Source organism: Sebastes umbrosus, chromosome 15 (genome assembly GCF_015220745.1).
Source record: "Sebastes umbrosus isolate fSebUmb1 chromosome 15, fSebUmb1.pri, whole genome shotgun sequence".
NCBI lineage: Eukaryota > Metazoa > Chordata > Actinopteri > Perciformes > Sebastidae > Sebastes > Sebastes umbrosus.
Genome location: NC_051283.1, coordinates 23,725,858 through 23,750,831, shown reverse-complemented (window position 1 = coordinate 23,750,831; position 24,974 = coordinate 23,725,858). Strand labels below are relative to the sequence as shown.

General features: G+C 40.5%; 1 protein-coding gene across 6 annotated transcripts in view; it reads left to right on the top strand.

Annotated features, from left to right (window-relative positions):
• Positions 1-24,974, top strand: part of LOC119502780 (oxysterol-binding protein-related protein 10) — a 91,948-nt gene that overhangs the window by 58,459 nt on the left and 8,515 nt on the right. For all 6 annotated transcript variants that reach the window (XM_037793974.1, XM_037793975.1, XM_037793976.1 and 3 more), the window contains 2 exons: positions 2,393-2,624; positions 8,712-8,842. In XM_037793974.1, the coding sequence (XP_037649902.1) occupies positions 2,393-2,624; positions 8,712-8,842 (363 nt within the window). The remainder of the gene's footprint in view (positions 1-2,392; positions 2,625-8,711; positions 8,843-24,974) is intronic.

The window sequence follows — 24,974 nt, the reverse complement described above, 5'->3', positions numbered from 1 at the left end:
CAAGCTCTGCTTTAAAAAGAAAAAAACCTTTACAAGAATGTCTATGCCACGTACAACCTCACCGCAACAGCTCTCAGTGACTCCGAAATAGCTCTGTGTACTGATACAGGGAGACAGATGTGCTATTGAAGTGTGTGTGTGTGGAGGACGAGTGTTTGTGAAGCCATAAAATATTAATGAATACAACATTTCCAGGCTGATAAACAACCCAGATTCATTAGCCCCGAGAGAAGCGTATTACCCGCTAGCGAGAGCCGACTTTGTCTTCTTCCTTTGGCGATACATTTAGACTCTGATAGGTGAGTCATACAGATATAGTTCTCAGTAGGAGATGTTCTGTGTGTGTCTGTGGGAGCACAGGGGAGAACTTTTCTTGTTTGAAGAGTTTTAGCGGTTTCTTTTTTTGGCACTGCTGTCTCGGAGCAGATGGTTCTGCCTGCAGTCAAGACTGAGGTGACACCACTAGAATTAATGCTGTGTCATTTCCTACACACGAGTTAAACAGTATGGATGTATGAGATGGTGGAAGATATGCTGTCACACTCACATTTGTTTCTATCGTGCGTTTATGCATGATGGACGTCATCTATCTATACAACCTCTAAATTGTATTGTACACAATTTCCCAAAATGTAAATTTTAGGGCTGTCTAAGTTAACACGTAATAACGCAATTAGCACAAATTTGCTTTGACGCCACTAATACAGTGGGCTCATTTTTTAAGCTAGAAAATTTAAGGAATCCATTGGTACCAACCCCTTCTAACCCATACTAGCTTGTCATGCAGGAGGTTAAATAACGCTCCAAACTTACGCTAAATTTTGGCGAGAAAAAACTGTCATGGCCATTTTCAAAGGGGTCCCTTGACCTCTGACCTCAAGATATGTGAATGAAAATGGGTTCTATGGGTACCCACGAGTCTCCCCTTTACAGACATGCCCACTTTATGATAATCACATACAGTTTGGGGCAAGTCATAGTCAAGTCAGCACACTGACACACTGACAGCTGTTGTTGCCTGTTGGGCTGCAGTTTGCCATGTTATGATTTGAGCATATTTTTATGCTAAATGCAGTACCTCTGAGGGTTTCTGGACAATATCTGTCATTGTTTTGTGTTGTTAATTGATTTCCAGTAATAAATATGTACATACATTTGCATAAAGCAGCATATTTGCCCACTCCCATGTTGATAAGAGTATTAAATACTTGACAAATCTCCCTTTAAGGTACATTTTGAACAGATAAAAAATGTGTGATTCATTTGTGATTAATCACAATTAATTATGGACAATCATGCGATTTAATAGCAATTTAAATATTTTAATCGATTGACAGCCCTAAAACAAATTAATCTTATTTTAAAGATTTGATGACGTGTCTTATAACCATGAAACACAACACTTACTACTAATTAAGTCTGCAATTCATTTACAGCAGTAAAAGTGAGCATATAGGGATGAAGCTGGAGTTATTCTATGTTTTTCTTATTGTCAATAAATCCCATGAAAAGACCAAAATGAAATATGTTAGTCTCTCTCTCTCAATACTTTCTGAATTCTTTACCCCGTCTTTGGCTCTCAGCCCCAAGCACATCGGTTCCAATTTAAAAACAGGCCACAGATCTTTAGTTTCATTATCTAAACAGGCAAACAGCCGGGCACTGACTTTACTCACAGAGGAGTTAATGGTGCATTTGTTTGGGACTATTTTCAGCTGCGGATTAATACACATTTGGTGCACTATTGTATATTTATGAAGTGGGATTGACTCAAAATAAACTACAGTGCTAGTGTTCATCAAAATGAAGAAAAATGTCACCCGGTGCAACTGTGTGGCTCATTGATGTGTGGAGAACAATGAAGGTCTGTGGCACAGACGAATAAGCTATACCATTGTTGCGGTTTTTTTTTTTCATGGGATTAAAAAAAAAAAACCTAAAATTCCACCAGCTTAATTACCAACTCAAGTTCTTGTTCCTTCAAGTGAATCATTAAAAATAGGCAGAAATAGAAACATAAGGAAAGAGTAAATCCTGCCAGTGTACAGTGAGAGTTAAAGGGATGGTCTCTCGAGTTTCTTTTATATTAAATGATATATTGTAAGTTACTCCCTTGGTAGTGATATTGTTTTTCTAGCCATCCGGTGACCAGGATTGTTTTAAATGTTGCATTGTGGCTTAAAATCTTATCTGGTGAAGCTGGCTGAGAGATGCAGATACAGGACTCATTTCCTCAGCTAATATACAGCTGCATCCACGCTGCTACCTGATAACATATTATGTGAAATAATCCGCTCTATCTCTTCACATCAGTGGCTCGCTGGTGATTTGCGTAACGTGACTGCTGATTGAATGTTGTATTTTTATGCTGTTCATCACTGTTGTCTCCCAGGTGATGTGCCAAGCAGAGGGCCAACAGAAGAACCTGGTCCAGTCCATCGACGCTCTGCCCACCAGAGGCCCTCTCTCCTGTCTGGACCAGGACCTACTGCTGCTCAAAGCCACGTCGGCCGCCACGCTCAGCTGCCTGGGAGAGTGCCTGAACATCCTCCAACAGAGCCAGAGCCACAGCCAGGCGCCACCTCAGTCCCAGTGCAACTACGCCGCCCACGGAGCCCCCTCCGGTGAGTCCGCCCCTGGCCCTGTCCCAGTGCTGCTACAGGAGCCTCCGACCCCTCTGTCTCCCCCATCCCTCTTGCCTTTCCAGTCCCCTCCTCCAGAGCACAGCACCAGTGGCAAGGGCCAGCTGGGGCAGCTGGACTGTGGCTCTTGTCCCTGCCTGATGGGTGCCGTGAACTTCAATGTTTGTAGTAACTGTTGTTGAATGTTGCATTTTGTGTGTTAAATTGTTTTGTTTTGTTCCATTTCTGTTGTTTGTCGTCAGTGTTGTTCTGTGTTTACTTTCAGTTCTTTGTCGTGTCTCTTCAATGTCGTCAATTGCATTGAAATGCCAATAGTCCCTTAAAATGGTAGTGCCAAGAACAAGCATGAATGTGAAGTGTGTATGAACATGATTTTATATTGTCGATATTATTTCCAGTATCCTTGAAGCATTTCAGACTGTCTCCCAACATGCATGTTGTGTGAATGAGTAAACCTAAATACAATGACTAATACTATGCACTTTTAAATCTCCTCAAAGGATTAAGTCTTTGCCAAAGGAATCCACACTGGTGCCTAAAATGTCAGACCTCTGCCATGTTTAACCCTCTCTGTGCCAGATCACTATGGATCCAATAAAGTTGTTTCGATTTTAAACCATTTTCAGCCTGAGGGTGGTTCTATTGGTTCTAACACCAAGGATTAGGGTTAGAGAACAATGCCTAAAGGTGGAAGGTAGACCCCAAATACAGCACAAGAATAGACTCTGTTAAGATAATGTAAAAAATCCATCAAACATTGTGGACTAATCCTGTTTTAAATCCTAAATACACAGGAATATTTATAATCCATTTACAGTTTCCAAGTTTATAGAACAATACAATAAATGCTGTCACCAGGAAAGAGGAGTAGAGCTGATTTAAAGTAATACTCCACTGAAAGATCATGCCTGTAGACCTGAAAGGTGGCTTTGATAATGTGTAGCTTGCTCCTCTCGTGGAAGATGGCAGATGTAGTCAGTTTGGATTCATGGCAGTTACAATGGATCCCAATGGCAACCCATAAATCAAGGCAAAACAAAATGTGTCATTTTGCCTTTAAAAATATTTCAAACACCAGCAGAATAATCCACTTATTTGCTGTTGACGAAACAATCTCACCTCAAAGTCCATTTAGTAGCTTTGCTGGAACTGTCATGGAAAGGTTGACGTTTAAAATGGACTTACTGCACATACTTAATGGTACTAAATGGCTAATGAAGCACTAAATGTACTACTTCTTTATTGGCAAAACGAAGATTGTTTAAGTATACCGAAGAAGTGGATTATACTGTTGGAGTTGTTTGCGAAGTTTCTGTGGATGTTTTTGACGCTGTTCCATAAAGAATTGTACAGAAAGAATCAAATCAAGGATCAAGGCAAATTTGACCACTGGACCTTTTGTTGCAGTCCATGTGGATTCACCCCAAACAGACAATGTACCAACCGTAGAAATAGAATAGGAGTAGAACAGACATTTAACTGTTTCCGTGGTTATTTATCTAGCACAAAAGAAAATGGCGATTGTTGTTATGGTGACAACATGTCATAAAGGGCCGTAAAGCTTGCTGGGAAGAGAGCAGACACAGCTCCAGAGAGTTAGCTAGGTAGCTTGTCCTTCTCTGGAGCGGTGGGCAGCGAGGTGGAGGCACCGTTAGACCCGGCGCTGCCGCTGGCCACCGGCTCATTTTCTGTAACCAATGTAGCATTAAATAGCAGCTAGTTAGTTAGCATTAAGTTGTTAAATTTTCCTCACTTACTCTGGCTTTCTATGCCTCGTAACGCGACTTACTACTCTACTGCTCGTTTGAGTCGTTATTGCAAAACCTCACCTCAGTGAGTCTGCAACTTGCAGTGGCGAGGTCTCTGGCTTGGCTCGTCTGCATGGACTCAGAACTCAGTCAGACATTTCTCAGTCTTCGGCTGAGATGGACGGCATAGCGCTACAACATGTGTCTTTGGTTTAATTAAAGGCATTCATTTTAAATTGATTCTGTTATTCTACAGTAGGTGTTGTTGTATTGTTATTTGTTATTGAATAAAAAATATTTTCCAAAAGGTTTGGTATGTTATGCATGTTTGTAATCCCGAGGGGTTTAAAAACAAAAAACAAAATTGAATATCCGAATCTCAAAATTGAAAATCAAATACCTACACAACGAGCAAATAATCAAATATTCGAGTCCAGCCCTCGTTTTGCTGCATGTTTTGTTGTGACTTCTTGGTCCCCATTGGAATCCATTGTAACTGCTGCGAATCAAAACTGACAACAGCTGCCGTCTTTTAAGCCCTACAGGTATTTAAGCCAAGAAGTTGTGGTCCACCTCCATCTATGACTTTGGGAAGGTCTTTTTAGGGGTCTGGGTTTGGGTGGGTGCCGGATCCCCGCCAATCTGCCGGTCCTCACAGTTTGTTGGTCTTCTCTTTACGCCAACAGTCACGCTGCCCTGTACCTGTACATCAGACAGGGGGTGGTGTGGAGTGGGACCACCGGGCCGCAAGTACAAACCTCTTTCCTTCCGCTGCCTGGCTGATAAGTCCTGTGGGGGTCCAGCTGCTCCCCGCTTCCGGCATGTACCCCCCTCACCTCAGTGAGGAGTTTTTTGGTTAGGTTCCTCGGTTTTTGCCGAGTGATGGGTAGTGTGGCTCACCGGCATGAGCGGCATCCAGATTTGATGTAGCTGATAAAGGGAGTGGCTGGCTGGTCGGTTGGTTGAATGGTTTTGTTACGTCCACACAGGAAAGCTTTGCCACTGCATGGGCAAGATAACTCTTTTGGTAGAGAGCCGAGCATGAGGTTGGACTGAGTTTGGCTGGCACGTTGGTCCCTCCAGGCTCCTTTTCCTGCAAAACCAGAGCTGCTGGTCTGAGCCAGCTCTAGTAATTGCAAAGACAGTCAAGGAACTTGAAGGATCTTTGTAAACTCCCACCAAAAACCTGCCAGTCACAAACCAGACAGCATATTATCAGCTGATCACGGAGGATCTTTGCTGCTCGCTCAAGCTCCCCCTCTGTCACTGCCATAAAGAGCTTGAAGCCCAACCCTTTGTCTCTTTCACCCCACATGCAGAACATTTTCCTTTAAGGAAATTAAAATCCATAAAGGAAGTTAACTTTGCAAACTAGCCCCCTTTCCAACCCTTCCGTTTTGTTTTTTTTATCAGAAAATAAAAGGGATAAGACGAACACGTAGGGTAAGAGTTGGATGTGAAAGCATCACAATATCTAAATCGATGTCACAGCCCAGAAATGGAAGGTAAAAGCCATTGGAAACATCTACTGCATGAATGTTTGTTTTTCCACTGTTTGATCTGCGACAGCCTTTTGATTCACCTGCATGCCTCTATCCAATGGCCCAGACATCCCCCCCTCGCTCACCGAGGGTTTCTACTTCTGGTGCTTCATTGTGACATCTCAGAGAATAAAAATAGGTCATAAATTTGTGTTTTAACCAGCTACTTGTAAACACATGAACAATTTCCAGAAATGTTTCCCCTTAAAACCCTTATCTTGAAATTAACTCTCAGGATCCTATTAATCTCAAAATGTCTTTAGAGAATAACCTTTTCAAAAAATTCAATTTTCACTATATTTACTTCACTCGCCTTCGGGCAGAGCCACCCCTGCTCATATCCCCGTTGTATAGGAGTCCAGTATCGTTGGAAGAGGTTCACTAACACTTTTCAGGTTCCTGTCAGTCAAGCTGTCAGTTGACCAAAGCAGAGACCCGGCCTGAGGGCTATTTCAGCTCGCCTCAGGCTCTCCAGCATGTCGACCTGTGTCAGCACAGCTTGCTTCTCACTAATGGATATCAAAGAACCGGCCTCTTGGTGCATTAGACTTTTAACCCAATTTGAGCGTTGGGGCTGGAGAGGAGAAGGGCCTGTGGTACCGCTCCATTAAGAGTACTTTGAAATGTGATCTACTACCGTGATGTATGTAAGAAGCTTTTAAATGAGGAAACTTGCAGCTTGGTTTTTTGATCACATTAGTCTGTTCGTACAGGAGGCGCAAAATATGATCAGTGCAATAGCTCTGCATTAGATGCAGATTATGTTAGAAGGCTGTCAGAGGCGGCGACTGCATTTGATGTCTGCTTTTGAGGCTGTAGTGTCGTCAAGCAGATATCCAGTAAGGAGCCTTTTAGTCACTGTTGAAACGATTGGTTGCTCTTAAGCAATGTGTAAGATCTGGCCAGAATTTTAGTTTAAAAACTTGAACAGAATGTGAGGAGTTTATAGTGTTGACGTTATGTCAAAGACGTCCAGGTATTGTGTTGCAGTGATGTCGACTGAAATGAGCATGCTAACCAGCTAGCCCCGGCCCGTCCTGTCTTGCAATACCACTTGTACCTCGAGGGCTTTTGCAATCGCGTTGAAGGTTTCAGGGTCCGTGTACATTTTGATAGTTTGTTTATGGGATTAAACTCATAGATTCGTTTCATCCTCCCCGCCACCAGGAGACCACTTTGCTGGGTGGGCGGCGGCTCCGTGAGACGGACCTTCAGTTAGCGGTCAGCTGTAGCAACTGGCATTCAGACAGCGCAAACCCTAGCGCCGGGAGACACAGCGGGATGGTCTAACCTGTGTATCGGCTGCAGCAGAAAATTGGCTGATCCTGATGGGGAGTCGGGGCAGTCGGGTTTGCGCTGGCTGAATTTGAGTTGGATAACCGGTAACTGAAGGTCCGTTTCCCGGAGCTGCCACATGCTCTTCTCACGGCGAAGTAGTCTTCTCGTGGCGGGGAGGACGTAACGAAAATGAGTTGTTTTCTCATTTCTGCCACTTTGGATTTAATCCAATAAACTATCGAAACATACACGGACCGTACAGCCCCCGGTTACTGGCACAGTAAACACACAGATGGCTAACGTAAACTATAGGCAGACGCCACATGTGAAGATTATAAAATGGGTTATGTTGACCGTCTGTGTTTCATCAGTTTGGTTGAATTTTCGTATTGGGGTTAGCCCTGCTCTTAGGTAATAGTTGGCTTTTTTTTTTAATAACTGACGACTGTAATTCAGATTGTATGGACCCAGTAGTAGAGGTGAAATGCTGCCCCCTATTTGTTTGGAGGATGTGGCCACATCTTACACATTGCACCTTTAAGTAATGCTGTTTTCCTGTGTATGGCATGAGTCATGAGACTTTTCACCTTATCATATTACATCATTTTGTAATTTATTGAACTGTAATTCATACTGAAGCTACTTTGATTCAAAGCTTACCTACAAAACTATTGACATCCCCCTCAGCTAGACTTTGCGTTTAGTATTAACCTTCTAACATGGTAAACTCTGATGGTGGACATGGTAAACCTTGTACCTGCTTAACATGGAACGTTAGCATTGTCATTGCGAGCATGTTAGCATGCTGACGTTGGCATGTAGCTCCAACAGTTTGTCAAATGTAACCACCACAACACAGACTGAATTACGTTTAAAGTTATTTTGCTCGACGGTGTGAAGTATGGCCTCAAAAATGTTGAATCATCACCTCTTGACAGTCCGTCCCCTGTAGGTGAAGACAGTAGAGGTTCTCAGATTATGTATTGATTTTTTAATGGCTATACAATAACGGGCATGCGATTGTTTCAAGGCTCGGTTACAGCATGAGACAAACTGTACAGGATGTAGATTTATATTTCTGCAGAACATTTTATAGTTTGTGGCTCGGAGTCAAAATGAATCATCATTTTCTGTATGTCTGACCTTAGCTGAGTCAATACAACTGGCCAGGATCTAACAATAAACACATATTAAAGTTTAACAGACACATGCAAGCGCACACACACACACACAATTTCCTGATGTCTAGACTCTGTCAATAGCACACCCTCAGTTCAGTATCCTTTATCAAAACCTTAATATTGAATGTCAGATATAGAGTGTGATATGAGTTGTCTCCCTAGTCCCTCTGTCATTCTTATTAGCAATTTCACCCAACCCAAAATCAAGCATTAATAAACACAAATCAACAGTACAAAATCAGATAGGTAGTAAACCTCATGTACTGTATCTCCCCCTCACTGTTATTAACTTTGTTGTTAATTAACCTTGTCGTTTTTCAGATGGTGTTCCTGTGTGGACTGTACCAAAGTCGCCCTCAGGGGAGCAGTTGAAGAACGGAGGTCCGACTCCTCTACGATCAGCCGAGCCCTCCCCGGCCTTCAGGAAAAGGAGTCTGTCCCATGGTGCTGAGGTGAGAAACATTACGTCATGTTGTCACATATCACCTCGGCCCTCCGTCTTGCTCTTCCTTCCTTCCCCTGTTGTCTTGGTCTGTTAGAGATTATAGTGTCTCAGATGTGGGAGCCAGGCCACTGTGGGGCTGCACAATTAATCTAGGAGATATTGAAACTGAAATATTGTCTACTGCGATTTCTAACTGGGAGACTGTTTCTGGTAAGTTGCAGACGGCTGTCGACGGTTGATGGTTAAGACGGGGATTGGTTGCATGGTTGTTGAGAAAATCATTTTACATTTAGCTATTTAGCTGGTTGCTTTTGTCCAAGGTTGCAGGTGCATGCAGCGAGCCTTAAGTGTGTAGGACATGGAGATTTTGTTTGTGAGGTTTTGCCTTTATTGGATAATGACTGTAGACAGGAAACATGGGGAGAGAGAAAGGGGTATGACATGCAGCAAAGGTCACCGGCTGGAATCAAACCGGGGACATTGCATTTATATGGTATGTGTTTTAAACATTAGTCTATCTTGAACATTTAATCCCACTGGGAAATTATTTTGTGCACCTCAATCTTAGCCTTCTGATGGTTTTACCCAAACAACAAAAGTGATGCATGTTTAACATACTGCTAACATTAAGTAATCTTTTTAGAATTAAAAACCTTATTTTCCAGGTAGTCATTGTTCAAATTACCTTAGCTCCTTAGGGAATGAATTTGCAAAGACTTGAAATATGCTTGCTTCAGATAGGCGGTTCATCGCAGTGAACTTTTCACCACATTCCTGTGACATCAACAGATGCATTGGCATTTGATTTATTGATTGCTGTCGGGATGTAATGAGGATTTCAACTTACAAAAAATGTTTCTAAAATCTTTACCAACCTTGCCTTTAAATTAAATAGGTTGCTGTTCATCAGCTAATTCTCAAGTATTTGATTTTTCCAAAAGCCCTTGAAGTCAACAAAAGACCTTTTGAAAACAGTGTTTGCTTTAAATGCTTTACCATTTTATAAAAACAGATCTTAAAACATAGAAGCTGACTAAAAATGAACTATGATTGATTACCGATCTTTACAAGTTCTCTGTAAGTTGATTCTCTTGCCGTAGTGAAGTGAACTAGAAGCGAAAGGCTACTTGCAAGTGAGGAACGGTATGAAAAATCTGAATGAAATAAACGGTCATTCATTCTTGTAGACTTAGAAACAAATCTGTGCCAGCGATGATGTTAAGGCAGTGGTTTTATGGATTTCTGCCCCACTTTCTTTTCATTCTCTCATGCTTGCCCTTGTTGCCCGGCAAGGGAAGCACTCATTGCTTCTGAAAGTTTTAACAGAGCTGCTGTCAAGTAAGTGGGTCACGCAATATAGAGCTGGAACTGAGCCGATCCCAGTGGGGGGCTTCATGATTTCCTGCCCTGCCGGCCTGCTGCAGAGAGAGGCTGTCCGACTGTCCGGACCACCGTGTATCAGTGACAGGAAATAGAGGCCAGGTGAGAAGCCAGTCGGGTGGAAAGAAAGAAGGGCGGGTGAAAGTGTGAGGCTGTAGAGGGCTTTGCTTTCTGTCCCAAATGGAAAGCAAACATCTTAATAATTTTGTTAAACCGCTGATTATTAACCTCAAAAAACAGTATCCACCCTTAAGGAAAGAATTAGTATTAGTTTTATTTTTGGTGTTTTCCTTGGATACCTTAGGAACAAAAGTAAATGTTAGGTTTATTTCAGTCTCAAACAGCAGGGGTGTTTCTTGAGTCATACCTTCTGCACTAAGTCAGTCATTTTGGTGTAAACCCATTAGAGGAAAAGGCCAACATGTCTCTCTCAGTGCATTGTGAAAACAGCAAATTGCAAATGTATGGAATCATAGTTGAGGAATGTAAGGCGGGCTGAGAGAAAGGTGGTTCCTAAAAGGTTAACTGTAACACATGGACGATCATAGGTGTAAAGATGATTGTTTTTTTTCTCCAATGGCTTCCAAGAACATGTACAATTTATACTACATATGTTTTATGCCCTCACTTTTTTTTGTATTTTCACAGTAAGTAAGTAAGTGCAGAAAGTCACAAAGTGCTTCACAAAAGAAATAAGGCAACAAATATTAAAATAAACAGACATAAATACAGACTTGGGAAGATTAAAACACCATTAAAAAGCAGCTGGTTATACCATAAGAGTAAAGAATAAAATAAATAAGTTAGGGGTGGGAATCACCAGATGCTCAACGATACGATATTGTCACAATACGATCTTGTTGCGATTTTAAACATTTTGCGATATGCTGCGTATTGTGATGAGATAAATTGCGATTATATGTATTACATACATTTGCATAAAGCAAATATTTGCCCACCTGCATGTTATGTATTGAGTATTAAATACTTGACAAATCTCCCTTTAAGGTATATTTTGAACAGAATAAACTGTGTGATTAATTTGCGATTAATCGCAATTAACTATGGACAATCATGCAATTTATCACAATTAAATATTTGAATCGATTGACGGCCCTCAGTAAAACATAACATAGTTAGCCTGAAAGTAAATTGACAGTCATTTTAAATGTTGTATAGTTAAACTGCTACAGTATGGATCTTTGCCAGAGTTGTTCTAGCAACCGAATGATGAACTAAAAAAACAACTGATGTCAGAACCGAAGCGTCTGTTGTTCATTTGAGCATCGAGTAAACACAGGGTCACTTCTCTGTAACACCTCTGTCACATGAATCACATTGATCCTTTGTCATCCTATTATTCAAACATGGCAGAATAATGGGATCCTCCTCCTCGCTGTGAATAACAAGATGAAGATTAATGGGGCAAGTGTCATCTCGGCACGCCCGCTCGTAATAGCCTTTTTGTCAAATGTTAAACTTGTGTGATTACTTGTCATAAGTCTCTGTTGTTAAATATTAAAGGAACCGCATGTTTAACACTCAGATCTTATGACGGGGCTGACACTCGTTTAAATCTAACCACTAAACAAGGTACAGGGGGCAGGGAGGGACATTTTTACCCTTCATGAGAGCGGTGAAGCAGCACCCTGCGTAACCGCCACGAGGGATTTAACTGTGCTGGCAGCGGTCTAATCTAGAAGCACAGAGATGTAATCTGTCATGTTAATGATCATTTTCTATCGACATATCAGTGTAATATGGGTATTAGGGCTTTGCGGTGTCAACCCTTTCACGGCTAATTGTCAAGCTGTTCAACATACTTCATGGTGCACAATTAAGAACAGTGAAAGGAGGGCAGCTCATAATGGTGATTTGGCACCTTTAAAGACAGTTCAGACAGTATTATGGCGGTTATGATTCAGGGGGCCTGAGCCAACCATCTGCATTGACATTCTTGCCACTGCCAGTATGGTTCTGCCCACTAAAATGTGCTACTGGGCTACTGTTCTCCAGTGATGAGTAATGCCAAGTCACGCCCGTCATAAATTCAGATAAAGATAATGAGGAAACTATCAAAATGACCATCTGGTGTTTAAATGATTTGATTATATTTCTATGGAGACCCATAAAGGACATGCAGGAAAATGAGGAAGACCTACTTTTGCATTATCTCATAAAACATTTACATTATGTTTAGAAACATTTTGCTTGTGTTACACCAGCAGTCACAACAATAAGAATAAGAATTAAGCTGTTACCTCCACAAATTTTAACTGACCTGAAAAATTAAAGCTGCACTAGTGTTTTAGCGTCTTTTTTCTTTTTTTTATTCCTCTGTGGCGATGACCGCCGTAACCAGAGACATTATGTTTTTGAGTTGTCCGTCCGTGCCGTTCTAGTGAGCGCGATATCTCAGGAATGCTTGGAGGGAATTTCTTCAAAATTGCACAAACGTCCACCCGGACGCAAGGATGAACTGATTACATTTTGGTAGTCAAAGGTCAGGTCACTGTGACCTCACGTCCGTCCCATTCTCATGATATCTTGGGAACGCCCTTATCAAATTTCTCAAGATTTGGCAAAAACGTCCACTTGGACTCAAAGATAACCTGATAAGATTTTGGTGGTCATAGGTTACTGCGACCTCATGTCCGTCCCATTCTTGTGAAAGCGATATCTCAGGAACACCTTGAGCGAATTTCTTCACATTTGGCACAAACGTCTATTTGGAATGAAAGATGAGCTGATTAAATTTTGGTGGTCAAAGGTCACTGTGACCTCACGTCCGTCCCATTCTTCAGTCAACGTGAATGAATGTCTTATAGGATGAAATGATGAAGTAATGACATCTTGGACAGACATGGAACTCATCAAAATTGCGCATATTATACATCATTAGACTCCTAATAACCTTTATTTTAGTCTCATATTAGAATTTAATCTGTATCCCTGAAAGAAAAAAAAAAACAGTCCATCAATATCAACCCTGGGTTTCTTTTTTTATTCATTTTTTCGTAACACAATAAAGCCAGTCAATTAGTGTGTAAACATTGTCAGCGGTCTGCTGACAGTTTTGACTTCATGTACAAAGCTGAAATTTTGGTTTTCTTTCCAAAAACACGGTACCATATCATTAACTGTCATCCCAGACACATAGAAAATCTGTGTAGGTGTCATTTGACAAAAGAAAAAGGAAAGCAGACAGCTCATTTTGCAGTGACACATTTAAATTCAGACTTTTCACTGCAGCCCGTCACTGCTCTGTAATATTTTGCACTTTCCTCCTGCCTGCTCCTCGGCTCGGCTTGGCTCGGCTCTGCCCTGCAGCTTCAACCAGATTTCATTAGAGCCTTCAAAGATGTTCTGGCCGCCGTTTGAAGGAAGCGGGCAGAGAGACGGAGGAGATGCCGTGCAGATTGCCAAGGCGCATTAGTCCAGCCTTGACACTTGACGTTTATTCATCTTTTAATGAGATTCGACATCGTCATCCATCCGATGGCTCCCTGTCCAGTCTGAGTGATTGAAAGTTTTGTCTTGGCGTGAAGGAGATGGGAAGGTTGAGATCTTTGATTGAGTTGATTTGAGTTGAGTTGAAAGGTGGGGTTTAGATAATGAAGGGCAGAGATTGGGTGCGTTCTTGGGATGATAATTTATCTAGTGTACATTGTTTGGCATGGTAAAGTTAGATCGGGTGAGCCTGATATAGACTGTACATGCTTTGAACTGAATCCGGAGTTTTCAGGCAGTTTTAAAAATGTTATTTGATATGTGTTAATAGGCAGCCAACAATAGAAACGAAGAATTTCTTGCATATGTAAGGGTTTTTGTTAGGGCTGCCAAAGTTAACGCATTAACGCAAATTTGTTTTAACGCCACAAATTTCTTTAACACATTAACACATCTTGCAATTTTAGGTTGTAGCTGGTCAGTTTTAAAGCTAGAGTGAAGAAACTGGCATCATATGAAAATAGAAAACCTAATGAATCCATGTCATACTAACTTGTCAGGAAGGAGGCTAAATAACGCTCCAATCTTACGCCAAATTTTGGCGAGGAAAAACTTGCTCGGCCATTTTCAAAGGGGTCCCTTGACCTCTGACCTCAAGATATGTGAATGAAAATGGGTTCTATGGGTACCCACGAGTCTCCCCTTTACAGACATGCCCACTTTATGATAATCACATGCAGTTTTGGGGGCAAGTCATAGTCAAGTCAGCACACTGACACACTGACAGCTGTTGTTGCCTGTTGGGTTTGAGTTTGCATGTTATGATTGGAGCATATTTTGTATGCTAAGTGCAGTACCTGTGAGGGTTTCTGGATACATACATTTGCATAAAACAAGCATATTTGTCCACTCCCATGTTGATAAGAGTATTAAATACTTGACAAATCTCCCTTTAAGGTACATTTTGAACAGATAAAGAATGTGTTATTAATTGCGATTAACTGTGGACAATCATGCGATTAATTGCGATTCAATATTTTAATTGATTGACAGACCTAGTGAAAATTAAATGTTCAGCGTTAAGCTCATTATTTGTTAGTCAGATGTCACCCCCCACCCCCCTTAAATGATGGACAAAATTTCCGGTTCCACTACTGCTCAAGGTCAGTTCCTGATCTAATCTTTAATTTCTAATCTCGGTCGTCTTCCATTCACCCCTGTAATCTCGTGAGTAGTCTTGAGTGCAAGGAGGAAAATACATTACCCCAGAATAATATAAAGGTTTGCTATTTGAATTATGTAGCACCACAGTGCCGTTTGATATTCAGTCCTAGTACGCAGCCAGCAGGAGTAAGCACGGGGCCTGTGCGTGACTGTGGGAAAATGGAGGAGAAATTGCTAGCGCTTGCAGAAATCAGGTCGGTTTATGCATTTGCAAACAGCACCAGTGCACTCCCTAGCCACATATTAGACCTGTCCACTGTATTACTATGGATATAAGCTGCTGCTGGAGAACAGGAAGTTAATGGCAGACATACAGTCAGTTCTGTATTAACAGAGAAAAGCAGAGTCTTCCTTCCTGCCTGTGTGAGCCTGTTGGTTGAGCGCTTTTGTTTATGATATTGAGGTCTATCTGTTAAAGATTTAATTTGATTTTTGCACTTCTGTTAAAAATCTATATAAAAAGGTAGAAAACCTCCATAAAGACTTAAGGGGAGAAAAAAAGAATATGAAGATGAGTTGTATTAGAAGATGGTTTTATTTCCTTTCTTGCATTTTGAGCTCACAATTCTTCTTCCTCTCTTTCCATCTCTGAGTTATTGTGTCTCCTCTATTCCAGCAGAGGGCAGCAAAGTCCTCTGATGTGCAGCTCTCCTTTGTATGATTCAGTATATTAGGCTGTTTCACTGCCAGAGGCAGATTTACACATGAACACCTCCAGACTAATTGTAATACTCGAACAGTGGCAATGACACCAGTGTCTAATGATCTTTGTATTGGCATGTGTGGTCAACTTGCAACCCGCAATGGCATAATGGACTTATTTGAACTAAATTAATAAGATTTGTTTCGCTTCCAAACTTGCACGCTACAGTCAGCCAAAGTAATAAAAAAGCGATTACGCGATGGCGCCTTAAGTCTTATTAACTGGCACAAAGGTTCCCGTCAGTCCCGGAGTGAACACATCAAAGAGCGGCGTGTTCTCAGGTCTTAACTCAGTGTGGAAAATATCAACCCATGACTCACTCACTTTATTAAATTCGAGATTTAGATTAGGGAAAGTGGAAATGTCATATGCATGTTGGAAAATACTTCACGCCACTTCTATTGGAGAGATCTCAATCTTCAAATCAAAACATCTTAGTGTTTTTCAAACACAGACAAAGACATTGTAATGCTCGCATGAGGGCTGCAGCTTAGTGTAATGATCGATTATTCGGGCTGCTATTTACTGATTAGTTGTTTGGTCCATAGAATGTCAGAAAATAGAGGAAAGTGACCCTCACATTTTCTCTGAGCCCGAGGTGATGTCTTTTTTTCCCCCGCAATAATGTATTGCGAGTAACATCAGGTGTACAGAAACCTACAAACAGAGCACAAATGTGTGAATGTAAGTAATTTTCCCTCCATATTTTGGTATTTCGTTCCCCTAAAGCCCCCTCCCAAACAACCCTCACCCACTGCCGATGCAAAAAGGATAAAGAACAAAAAACAAAGTTAAATTAAATACAAAAAAATGAAAAAATAAAAATAAAAAAAGATTAAAAATAAAATAAAATATATTATAATAATTAAAAAAAATAAAAAAATAAAATAATAATAATAATTATTATTATTATTATTATTATTATTATTGTAAAAAATGAAGTACACATTGACAGTAACAATAATTATAGGATAAATCCCAAGCTACAGATAGGGTACTTACTATACTATCATAGAAGAAAACAAGTAATTGTTCATACATTTGAAGAGCTGGAACCTGTGAATTGTCATTTTGCTTAAAAAGAGACGTAAACATTAACAGTCTCAGTCAGACATGAACTCTGTGAACAATGTGTAATTGTCACTGTTCGTAAAATTACAATGAATTCTGCATTAAAGATGCAGTTTTCTGATGTTATGTAATTTTGTGTGGATGGTGAGAAGTGTTGAAGGTTGAGTTGCTTTTTTAAAGTTCGTTGTTCATAACTGCGAGGAGTCTTTGTTGCTTTAATCTTTCTCAAAGCTCCCCCAGACAAAGACGTCTGATGCTGAAAGTTTTTGATTTTCTTTAGACTTCATGTCAGAGAAAGAACAGTTCTGTAGAGATTTCCATTTTGCTGTGAGTTGGCGTTACTTAATGCTTCAATCGGATAATTATTCAGGCTGCAAACAGAAGCTGAGGAAAAGAAATCGCTGTTGTTCAAAGACTACAGTTCAACATGAGAATAGATGAATTGTGCTGCTGGCTTGTTTGGTGTTAATTATCAGTTTAAGAAGTCCATTCTCAAAATGACAATAGCATTTTAGAAGAGTACTCCACAGATTTAGTATTGCACTTCTACAACATTGTTGGATTAATGATGACTTTTTTGTGTCACATATTTGACACCAGATTTAAACAATCAGTGTGTAGATTAACGCTAGCTCCTCTTAAATTAATGTTATAATCTCGAATATTTTTAAAATTTAAATAAATGTCTGTTAAGATACTATATATCGCCGAGTGAGGTAACACAATGGTGAGCCTATGGCGTGGCAGTGTTGTGAACTGGGTGTCTATGGCGACATTCCTAGGAAATAAGCACATGCGGCGCACTTAGTGACGTATTTTCCTAAACTCCCAGCAGTGGTTGGTCCGCCAGAGAGGGTAGGCTGAGCTAATGCAACAGACTCGCCCTTCAACACATTTACGAACGAAACAAAAAGAGAACGAAACGGAGATCTTTGAGATTGTAACTTTGACTTTGTTGACACTTAACTTTCACAAAGAGGGACATATCGTTGGTGTCAGAAATTCAAGTAATCAACGACTCAGAATTACAAGTCGGAGGACGACCTGAACGGTTTTCCCACTCCACTGCTCGTTTTTCGGTGAAGTTCATCTTCAATATGTAAATATAGCATAAAGATTTGACAGCACAGACTTATTGTTTTGTGCTTCGTATCTCAGAATATGTTGTTTTACTGTTACATTGCTCCACCTTTAGCTCAACCTGGCCTCAAGATGACTCATCACCAAGTGTAATGGCGTACAGCTTCTTTTATCGTTGTGTAAGCGTGTGTGTGTGTGTGTGTGTGTGAGTGAGTGCCTAACCACTGTGTCTGCACCGGCTGTATTTCATATCCTCTCATTAGATGCAGTGCTGATGAAACTGCTCATTATAATTTATACATGAGGCACTGAAACTCAACAGCCACGCTTGCCTCATTTCTTTTTTTTTTTGAAGAAGAAGAAGTGGGAGAGATTTGGGAGGTCTGAATCTGGCACAGTGTTGTTTCACTTTCTCATTCATAACCATTCAAGTGGTGCATTTCTAAGCCTGTGCAGTGATGTGTCTTGCATCTGGGTCACTTCCCACCTTTTTTTTTTTTTTTTTTTTCAAGCATTGTATTTCTTGTTTTTTTTGTTCCTGTGGAAAGACGTCACTGCTTTCGTCACCTTTCACTGCTTTCATGCATTCAGTTTTTTGTTTAAGTAACATTTTACTGTTTCTCTGAGATGTTCTTTTATAGGCACAGTATAGGCAGACAACCCTCGGCCGATTTAGCTCTGCTGTTTCGCAATACAACCAACCCCCCAGCCATAAAATACTAAAATAGCTTTTAAACCCACTGTTATCATCATGTACTCAGTGTTATGTCTGTTCTCCGCACAAAATATTCTCCATACCAATTTGAGACTAAGCAATAAATGCAGCGCAGACCGTCCAGACATCTGTGACCATTTAAACGCCTTTAAAGCTGCTAATCAACGCAATATTGCTGCTGGTCTTATTACATAGCTGCAAAACTCATTGCCTTCCAGCGAAATTTGCCACTTTGAAATGAAAAACATGACACCCTCGTGATTCGTTTAGATGTGAAGATTATAAGGAAGAACTTTTAACTGAGCTTCAGTGTCATTATTTTTGTCCAAAGAGAGCTATAAAGCTGCATTTCTGTGTCTGGCCCAGCAGCAGTTATTAGTAAACAGTATAAACACTTGTATGCTTTATCTAAAATGACAAATGCAAGGGTAGAAATAACCTGTAGCTTTGAGATAAATGCCAAATTGGAAGCTTCTCAGTATATCTCCCTGGATGGAAGTCGATATTCAAAACACACCTGACATTTGACAGAGGAAGCTGAGCTCCAAAAACACACACAGCTGTTACTTTGGTTGTGAACCCATCAATGTATTATAATATCTCGCTCCGCCAGGCAGGGATTCTTATTTGAATAGAGGATAAGTATAAAGCACACCGACAGTGTTTGGAAGTTCGGTGATTGTTTTGACTGAATGTCAAACTATTGGAGAAGGAGGTGTTATTGAGTGATTTGGAATGATTGTTAGTGTTTAAGGTTTACTGAGAATGATGTGAAACAAAACACATCTAGTCAGCTACAGTGCTGACGGAGAAAATGCCATGCTGATAAGAGACAGGTTAGACGGGACACTTATACTTTAGTGTAGCAGTAGAGGAGGTGTACAGAAAGTGGCATCATGGGAAAACCACACGCCCATGACTCTGATGGGTTTATTTTTAACTTCTAAATTTTACCATTTCAGCCTTTTATAAATTCTTATATAATATCAGAAGCAATATATTCACACAGTAATATCCAAACTGTATGTAGCATCGATATTATGGTACATAATGTGTTAACAGCTACAACATACACTGATTGACAATTTGGGCTACAGCCGACACAATTTTCAAATGTGTGAAAATATTTTCAAACTATGAGTACATATTCATAATAATGACTGATCTATAGTAGGGATGTACCATTCCGACTTTTTAAGTCCCGATACCGATACCTGGACTTTGGATATCGGCCTATACCAAGTATGATCCAATACCAGTGTTTAATTAATAAGCTGTGTGGAAGTGACTGGGATCATTCTTTTATGTGTAAGGCAACATCAGGCTTGACTTCAACATTGCTTTTCTAACTTTTTGAAAAACAAAATATATATAAAATAGTGAATTGCTATTTATTAACATAATAAATCTTACAACAGCAACTTGGTAAAACATCTTCAAAATTAACAGGAATTACAATTCAAGTGTAAACCTTTTAATGCAGCAACAAAACATAAAAAGGAATTAAAATTCCAGCAGACTGTATAATGTATCTATAAATATTAGGGCTGTCAATCGATAAAATCTTTAATTGCGATGATTTTCAATAGTTAATCGCGATTAATCACACAAATTGTGTCTGTTCAAAATGTACCTTAAAGGGAGATTTGTCAAGTATTTAATACTCTTATCAACACGGGAGTGGGCAAATATGCTGCTTTATGCAAATGTTTGTATATTTTTATTTTGGAATAAATATTGTACCAAAGCTTTTCGACTATGCAGCAAGCACTTCTGACGGAGTATACTGGCCCCTTAAGACTTCAGGGTTCAGGGTCAAGTTTAGCATCCAAGCAGGTGGAAACACAGCAGGAAACACATCCAACCAATTAAAATCTACTTTTCTCCAGCTGGAAAATATGCACACCAACGCTCTCCTCCCTGTGCTGGTGATGACTCATAATTCAGGTTACCATTTCACTCTTTTTTCCCTGTAGACTGTTGCCCAAAGGAGTAGAAGGAGAGGAAATCCACTTTACTACTAACCCACACACTTCAAAGGTAGAGCTGGAAAGAGGACACTTCAGATGGAGAAGAACGATTTCATAGCAAAAAGGTTCAGGATTCTCACACAACAACACTATCCCCCGGTTCCCACATGGTGTTCTGACAAAAAAAAAAGAGTGGAGATGGAAGTGATGATGATAGGGGAGGACGAGGACAGCCCGGTGATGGAGGACAAGCCCTCAAAGTAGCCTGTTCAAGAAGGCCGAGAAGGAAAAAGGAGCCTTTGAAGTGGGAGCGCGAGCAGACTTGCCCTATCTAAGCCTTATGCAGACGCCCACACTCTCCCCTGCTGACTTGCCAGAGAGAGAGAGAGAGAGATGGATACAGAGAGAGGTAGACAGAAAAGAAAAAAAGAGAAAGAGGAAGGACAGATGCGAATGGATGAGGAGACAGTTAAGGAGAAAAGATGATGATGAAACAGAATAGCGGATGGCATGAATGAGGAGACGAGGGAAGGGAGGGTGAATGGAAGAAACAATGACAGAGATGACAGCGCGAGGGCGGAGGAAGAGACAGGAAGAATGAATCAAACATGAGATTGGAGTCAATTAAAAGGAAGACTGTCAGGCTGGAACGGATTTAGAGAGGAAGACGGTTGCAGAGAGACAGAAATGGAGACAGAGTGAGAGAAAGAGGAGAGAGGGATTGCAAAGTGTGTTGGAGAGTCACCTATGAGTTCCTGAAAAAGAGGTGATTACTGCAGGTTTGCACTGCCAGACTGGCGGTAATTAAGCAACTCCTGCCACATGCACTAGATATACGCAGGAAAAGTGGAGGTGTAGAAGGAGGGCAGTGAAGCCATGTCAGAGGAGGGAGGAGAATGGAAAGAGATGTAGGGAAACACAGCAGAGGGATGATGGGAGGATGCAGAGGGGAAACGTCACTGGGACTTTCCCTGAGCTTTTTTTCCCCACCTCCTCCTCCCTTGTTTTTTCAGAGTGGGTGGTGGGCAGAGACTCTCTCTGCAAGTCACGCACAGCAGCTCACCACCTCAACTCAGCCACATTGTATACTGTACGTCTCTCTCTAACAAGACCCAGGACTCCCGTAAGAAAGGCTGCTCACTCAGTCAGCAAATTCAGCCGAGGAAGAAGAGCGTTTGTTTTCGTCTATCAGAGCTTTAAACTCTTCAAAAGATACTGTTTTTGACAGGTTGTTCCAGTGAGAGTACACCTCTTTAATTGGATTTTTACTTGTGCAGTTCCTACCCGGTTTGTTGAGCCAGAAACTTTAACTTCTTGCTGGATTTTTTTTCCCTGTTGCTTGTGTTCACTTGAGGCCATCTTGCTTTTTTACCATTTCGGAGATGAGATCCAGTTTTATGCAGGTCAAGCCTGTAGCGCCACAGCAATGCAGCGTGAGTGTTTACAAGCTGATGTCAGTGTTTGTGCATGGTGTACTGTCGGTCTTTGCATCTGTTTGGGATGTGGGGTGAATAGTGTAGTTGCAGCCTTAAGGGGTTACCCAGCATTCACTGGGTGCATTTCAGCAGTAAACATCACTTATCTGAAATGGGAAGCATCGCTTTTCTCCAACGCTGAGAGTCTTTGTTGACTTCATAAATTATAGGACAAACTAGCCAGCAGGGCTCGCTCTGGTGGGAAACATTTACACGTATAGTAAGGTCTTTAAATGGGTTTTTAAATTGGAAAAAAGGTGAAATAACAACTTATTCCCACTCTCATGGATAAGATGTCTGACTGAGATTATTGAATTACTTTGTAATTAGGAACTCTTTATAAAGAGATGTCACTAATTGTGTTATTAGTTTATAGGTCATTAAGCTGTTAATAAAAACTTATTGTAGGTTTGCAGGTTTAATAATATCTGGCTGTGTTTATCCTTTCTATTTTGTAATAATGCACTAAAATGTTGCGCTCTTTGTGTGACTTTTTGGTGACTAAAACTAGACTAAATCCTTTTGAGTTGTTGTCCATTAAAACAAGACTATATATGAAGGATAAAAATGGCAAAAATGTGACTATAACTACTAACCATTTTTGTCTAAAGACTAAGACTGAATCTGAAATAGGTGCCAAAATTAACACTCCACTTAATGCAGTGGTGTAATGTAACTAAGTACATTTACTCACAGACTCTACTTAGTACTTAGAATAAGTTGTTAATGAATTGATTGTGGTTCAAATGAGCAGTCAAAGTTATTTTTCCCAAACTGGCAACTTAAAAGTTGTTCTTATAAATGGCTTACAACTGATATATAAAGCTTTAACACAATTATGCATTAACTATTAATAAAGCTATTACTGTAGTTGCAACTATTTATAAAGAGTGTCATTAAAAAGTGGTACCAATAAAAGTAAGGCCCAACAACTTAGCCATTAGCTAACACTTAAACACCCATGTTGTTAAACAGTTTCTCTTTGAAAATTACCTAAAGACATTAGAGATTTGTCTGTCGATAGATATATTGCCAGGGAGTCACCGTCAAACTCAGCCATTCATTAGTTTAGTTCACACTAACCGATGACCAGAGATACCACGTGATACCATCGTTGTTCTACTATTGGCTCATCAGCCTCGTTAGAAGTGGGAACCAAACGTCAGATATCTTCCACAGAGATAAACTAAACATTCATTTTGGATCTGTTTTAAAATGATTAATTCACAATCATAATATTTTTTTTCAGGAAAAGCCATTCTTCTATTCGGCACCTTTCTAAAGGCTCTGTAGATGTTTTGTTTTTTAAAAGATATTCATCTACATAAAAATGTTATCAATAAGACCTTTAAACATAAAGTAGTACTGTCGTCCTAGCGTCCTGTACTAACGTCCTGCAGGCACAACAGAGGGTGGTAACAAGTTGTAGAAATTGTATGCAAACTAATGTTGAGGATGTTTTGAGGCGTATTAATGCAGAATACAACACAACTAAATGTCAAAATAAAATATAACATTTTGTAATAACCAACATAAGTAGCATAAATCATTCTGAAACCTTTTCGTTTGGTCCTCTCCTCTCCTCCTCATACTGTTAAGACATAAATCTAAACAGTCCCTCGTACATATTTATTATTCGAGACACATTATTACCCACTTCTGGACAAGTTAAACTGCATTAAAAAGTCTCGGCTAATGACAACCACTAAGTCCGCCGATATATCCACTCGAGGGTTTCCGCTGAGATGCCCCGACCTCTTCAGCAGTAATTTCCTGTTGCTGTCAAGAGCCTCTTTAATTAGTTAGAACCACCGGAATCATAACACACCTCCCCCTACGATACCTACCTCCTCTCTTTTCCCTTCTTTCACTTCTATATATATCACTCTGCTCCGAGGAACCAACCGGCTCCGGGGAGTTCTGTACGTGTGTGTTCAAGCATGCTCCCTCGTGTGTGTGTGTGTGTGTGTGTGTGTGTGTGTGTGTGTTAGTGTGTGTGATTGTGTCTTTTGTTCAAAATGTTTGGGTGCAGATGGGAGTGTGCTCGGTGAGGAATGTGTGAGTGGATGTGTGGAGCTTTTGGCATGCATGCATGAAATGAAATATTCAGGTGACAGGCAGCCACTCTGGTCCTGGAAATCTCTTTCTCTTCAGTGCACTTTATGCAATAATGCAGCCAGGAGTCTCAGTTCAGATTCACTTCTTTCATTTTGCTTTTTTTTTTTTTTTTTTCCAGCAGCAGCTTCACTAAAGTGTGATATTTACAAGTTGGGAAAAATGACACATATGCATTAAATGTTTTTGCATGGAGACACAGATATAAATGGAAGATAAAGAGCAGTGGGGGGATGTACAAAGAGTTGTTGCCCACAGGCTTTAGAGCACTTTCTGCATTATACATCAGCCTCTTTCTCTTCCTTCCTGCCCCAAGTTACTGCAGGAGATATATCAAAGGCATCAGCTCTTCTTCAACCTCAACTGGATCCATTTCCAGTTGAATGCTGCAACACAAACGAAGGACATAACCTCTGTCCTCTTTGACTAATCATACCAAGTATCATACACCCATGAAGGCTTGGTGTAGTTCTGTGCTCAAGGCTGGTAGAAACAAACAAGAGGCACTCAGGGTACTCGAAGAAATGTAGTGCTCCCATTGCCATATGAAACCCTGAAAGTGGCTCGAAAAGGCGGGTTGACATGGCTGAATGGAGCAGAATTGGCTGCAGTGAAAAAGTAAATGAGATTGTGTCCTTTGGTATTTATAGGTTGCTTCTGTAACAGCTCCTGTGTTGGTCTCTAAATGAGTTGCGTGACCTTATCGCCGGTATTGACAGCTGAGTGTTGGTGGAGGAAAAATGGCTGCGTCTTCTTCCTCTTGGCCTTTCCAAGTGACAGGCGTGTCACAGATAAAATGTAGAATATCTTTAGCAGTTAATTATGGTTCCTGACCTTTTTAACTCCCTGTCACAGGTTACATATGCCCGAGTAAAGAGTGACGTTCCCTTCTTATATTGCTTAATTTGAATCTTTTTTGTAAAAATATCCATCATTTCAGAACATAAAAATAAAGT